Source organism: Sphaeroforma arctica (assembly GCF_001186125.1).
Source record: "Sphaeroforma arctica JP610 unplaced genomic scaffold supercont1.356, whole genome shotgun sequence".
Lineage (NCBI taxonomy): Eukaryota > Ichthyosporea > Ichthyophonida > Sphaeroforma > Sphaeroforma arctica.
In genome coordinates, this window is record NW_014040202.1 from 5,422 (window position 1) to 9,892 (window position 4,471).

The 4,471-nt window shown below is 46.1% G+C and overlaps 2 protein-coding genes across 2 annotated transcripts in view; both read left to right on the top strand.

Annotated features, from left to right (window-relative positions):
* Window positions 1-214: 214 nt before the first annotated feature.
* Window positions 215-1,481, top strand: SARC_05530 (hypothetical protein; the record flags this gene model as incomplete). The annotated part of the gene is made up of 3 exons (XM_014300599.1): window positions 215-364; window positions 821-1,123; window positions 1,329-1,481. The coding sequence occupies 3 exons, from the start codon at window positions 215-217 to the stop codon at window positions 1,479-1,481; spliced, it is 606 nt and encodes a 201-aa protein (XP_014156074.1).
* Window positions 1,482-1,846: 365 nt separating this feature from the next.
* The window catches only part of SARC_05531 (hypothetical protein), a gene marked incomplete at both ends in the record, with an annotated part of 5,262 nt that continues 2,637 nt past the window's right edge, over window positions 1,847-4,471 (top strand). Inside the window, 4 exons of the mRNA XM_014300600.1 lie at window positions 1,847-1,970; window positions 2,480-2,711; window positions 3,296-3,593; window positions 4,107-4,199. Coding sequence (XP_014156075.1) covers window positions 1,847-1,970; window positions 2,480-2,711; window positions 3,296-3,593; window positions 4,107-4,199 — 747 coding nt within the window. The remainder of the gene's footprint in view (window positions 1,971-2,479; window positions 2,712-3,295; window positions 3,594-4,106; window positions 4,200-4,471) is intronic.

Consider the following 4,471-nt stretch of genomic DNA (forward strand, 5'->3'; position numbering starts at 1 on the left):
ATATATATGTATGTATGTATATATATATATATATATGTATAGTATATTAATTATTGATTAGATATACGTATATTTATTCCCTGTGGCTCGTGCTATGTATGCGTTTTGTAAATTACTTTCGTTCTATTGTCAACTTAGTATATATGTACATTCACCCACGTAGATCGACCCTATTATATGGCTGGGAGCCAAACGTCAGCTTCAGCCTGATGATATGTGGGCAGTGGACAAATCCTTAGAGGCGGAAATGTTGTTTCAGAAGTTTAAAGTGAGATGGGATGTGGAAGTTGAGTCCTGGAGAGCCAAAGTAAACGATCCTAATTTGTCGGAGAAGGAGAAGCCCATCAGGCCGTCATTGTACAGGGTATGTGTACGTGGTCCTATTAAGGATTAAACCCTTGCACGCCGATAATGGGTTTACATGTGTTCGCTTGGTTAGCTCGATTCGACTTTTCATTTTATGGATACGGACTGCCATGTGATTGTATTGTATGGCGATCGTTTGTTTTTGTGTGTGTTTCTCGAGCGGTCAGATATGCTTCTTCCCTTTTCGATGAAGTCGAGTTATGGCTAACTATGTGTATATATGCATGTGTGTGTGATTCCCTAAGGAGTAGTAGAAGTTTCGAGAATGATAGCATTCTCGCATCATCACATAAATCAGATAGTACAGTAGTCACACTCGTCGGTGACCACGGTGTCGTTTAGCTTCTCTGCATCAATATAGATGAGAATGCTTCTTCTTGCTTCTCTGCATCAAAATAGATGACAATCCTTCGTCCTGCTTCTGTTTCTCATCCTTTATGGCGTCTTGTCTCAGGTATTCGTATCGCTCTTCAAGGTCGATTTGATTGTCATGGCGTTACTTCAGCTGACTTTTGCCGCCTGTTCGATTGGTGGCCCCATGGTACTCCGCGAAATCGTGAACTTCTTAACCGATCCAACCATTAGTATGCAAACCGGTTACATATATGCCGCGTTGTATGGTCTGTTGCCCTTATTAGGTACATTGGCACAGGGGCATGCTTTTCTGCGAGGGTTCCGACTGGGTATGAAGGTCAGGGCTCTGATGACGCTGTCTGTGTTCCGGAAAAGTCTGCGACTCAACTCATCCATTCGCCAGGTACGACTTGTCTTTCTTCCGGTTGCTACGTTTGTGTGGATTAATACGTTTTATTTGAACCATTTGAGTGATCGAGTTGGCCGGTGTCTATGATAAAAGTGTGTATTTACGGGATATTCTGCATGCACTCCAGTGGAAAGTAGGGTACAGTATGTTTGTTGTTATTTGTCATGCCCACTTCGTGGTGTTCCTATACCCTACACAGGACCCGACCATGAGCCAGGGGCGTATCACTAATTTGATGAGTATAGACGCACAGAGTTTCATAGAATCGATTCCCATGATACACAATCTCTGGGTCTCGCCGCTCATAATCTTCGTCATCATTGGGTTATTGTACGACATTCTCGGTAAGTGAAAAGGAACTTGCTGCACGCGCTTTCGTCGCCATTCTTCATCGCATAACATATCCGATGATGTTCTGAATGGTGGCTGCCAGTTATATAAGGTTACTTACTATAGAGTCAGTTACCATGGCATGGGGAGGCTTGTATACGAACACATTTCGCTGCGTATACCCTATGTAGTATAGTATACCATGTACTAGGTTTATGTAGCAATGTTTACCTGATTCGCTCGACAAGCCTTACTTCTATCCGTGTCGACCAAGCTTTTTTATCAAGGGCAATTCATGTACATGACACTCCCTGCCGCTCAAATCTTCATATACTCATATCCGCACACTCCGGAACAGGCCCCAGTTGTTTCGCGGGGGTGGTTGTAATGGTTCTGCTGTTCCCGATTTGCGGCTCCTTGGCTAAGATGATGATGACATGCACTCAGATACTCAAGCGCCACACAGACGTGCGCGTGGGCATCCTGACTGAGATTCTTCAAGGCATTCGAGGTGGGTCGAGGCTGTTTGTGGGGTGAGTGTACAAGGATAACCCCTGTGCATCGCTTATATGCAGCTATCTTGACAATGATTGGTTGGCACCCACGGTTGTTACTAGAGGTTGATCATAACAAGCGTAACAAGCGTACCTTAGCCTTGGCAGCAAGGATTTAGCTGTTACTTTGACGATTTTATTTATTAATAGAACCGCGTATCGTTCATGCGTAACTCTGGAACGTAAACTCGTACACCATGGTGTTTACTTTGTATTTGTGAGCCTGCGTCAGGCGTAATTAGAATTCTATGTTCTTTGTACCCATTGTATGTTAGTCTTCTTCTTGGCCGAAAAATCAAATTACTACTTGCGCTCTGATGAAACGACGTGTTGCTCAACCCTCTCCACCTGAGCGATTTGCAGTTCAGCCCCACAGCCAATACTCACCGACGAGTCATTCTTGTTTATTAACCTGTTCTATTCTTTCTGCCCGCACCTCCACGCGCTCGGTTTACCTACAACCCAGTCATAAAGCTCAATGCCTGGGAAGATAGTTTCATCGAGAAGGTTGGCCAGGTACGGGAGGATGAGATGAACGTCACGAAGAGCCTGGCCATCTACAAGGCTATCAACACCTTCTTCCTGCTCTCGCTACCCGTGTTTGTATCCATCACCACATTCACTGTGTACACAGCCACGGGCAATATCGTGCAGGCGAACGTGGTGTTCCCGGCCATTGCTCTGTTTGCAACACTGAGGTATGCACCGATTTGGACTCGCACAGCCTATGAGTATTTATATAGTGACGTGGTACCCACCTAACAAACTATTTGCGTATGACTCACACAGCCTCCGAGTACTTATATAGTGACATGGCAACCAACCACCAAACTACCTGACTATGTTGTAAACTTATCGTGATAAATTATGTTAATACGGTTTCAACAGACAATGTTTGCCCGCAGTGACTTGCATATGAATCGTTGCAGTGTATGGAGCTGTGTCAGGTTGCTCATACCCGATTGCTGTCGTTGTAGAGTTATGCTGTCAGTCTGGTGTAGTTCATACGTTGCTGGCGGTTAGTTGCTCCGTTATGCATTTATGTTTTATTGCCTCACAAATCCCTTCGCTGCCCGCGGTATGAGGATGCGAACTTACCCTTCATGTATCTAGGCTTGTATCCGATAGACTCTTGACGGCCTATAGTCATCTCGTGCTCTGTTTCCGTTGCTTGTATCACTGGTACTGAGTGGGCCGTCCGTGGACCTGTTTTCATGCACCTCGCTGCCTTCTCATCTCAGCCCTGCCCTGTTGTACTGTGGCCAACGAAACCACACTGCAGATTCCCCCTGGCGTTCTTACCGATGATCATCGCTGGGGTTGCCAAGATGAACGTAGCACGCACGCGTATAACGAAGTTTTTAATCGCCGATGAAATCGAGGACGAGTTGGCGAATGACCGCAACAGACCGGACGGAGCCATGGTAGGTATCAACAATGGGACCTTTTATTGGGTGAGCGAGATGGAGGAGAGCAAGGACCTGGAGGTCCAGGAGTCCGGAAAGGAGAAGAAAAGGGGCAGGGGCAAGGGCAAGCGTAAAAGGGTCAGCAAAGCCGATGAAGGCGGCATGGAATCGAGGGTATGTGTCTGTTGATTGGCATGGATTCGACTGCGTCCGGGGTTGTGGTGGGTGATGTTCCGGGATTTGTCAGGATATTGCAGACGTTCTCATGCATACAAAATTTGGATACTTTGTGATGGGGAGAGTATATTTCTCTAGTTGCTTGTACTAAATCTTGGCCGTTTATGGGGCAGACGGGTATGTATGTTTGTTAGTTGCCTCAGGGAGAAATATACCAAATGCCACACACTCTTTCAGACATACACAATGCGTTCGGGGGATCTGTGTGCTGTAGTTGCAGGATCTATGACTAAATTTGGCAGATTCACACACAGTAGTCAGTGAAGATTCTTCGCTCGTGTATTGGGATGGCACCAACCTTCACTTCCCCAGGAGACTATGCGGATATTGACTGTACGGATATGCATCTTCGTGGCTCGATACAAACGGCTCACATTTAAGCGTTATTCAAATATCAACGAAACAACCCAACTTTAAGTTTTTGACCACTCTTGCTTGCCCATACAACAGGATCGCATCATGCCTGTGGCGGATGGCAGCAAGCAGCGCATAGAGAGCTCCGACTTTGGCAAAGTCGACATAGACAGTGTGGAGGATATTCAGGTGTGTACCGAACTTTTGCCTATGCTATCGATCGGTGTTGGCTATCTCCCATTGTATACGTACGGCTGTGTGTTTGCGACCCATCAGGTCACACATTGGGCGGTTTTGTGTCTATTCTTTTGTCCGGGCTTTATTAAGGTTATTCTCCGCACTCGCGAATGTCTCTTCGTCTGAGTTTGTTGTATTGTTCGGTAGTGCCACTACCGGTGTGGCCTGTGACCAAACTGCCGTCCCGTTGAGAGCTCTCATATACAATCACTTCAATTAAACCC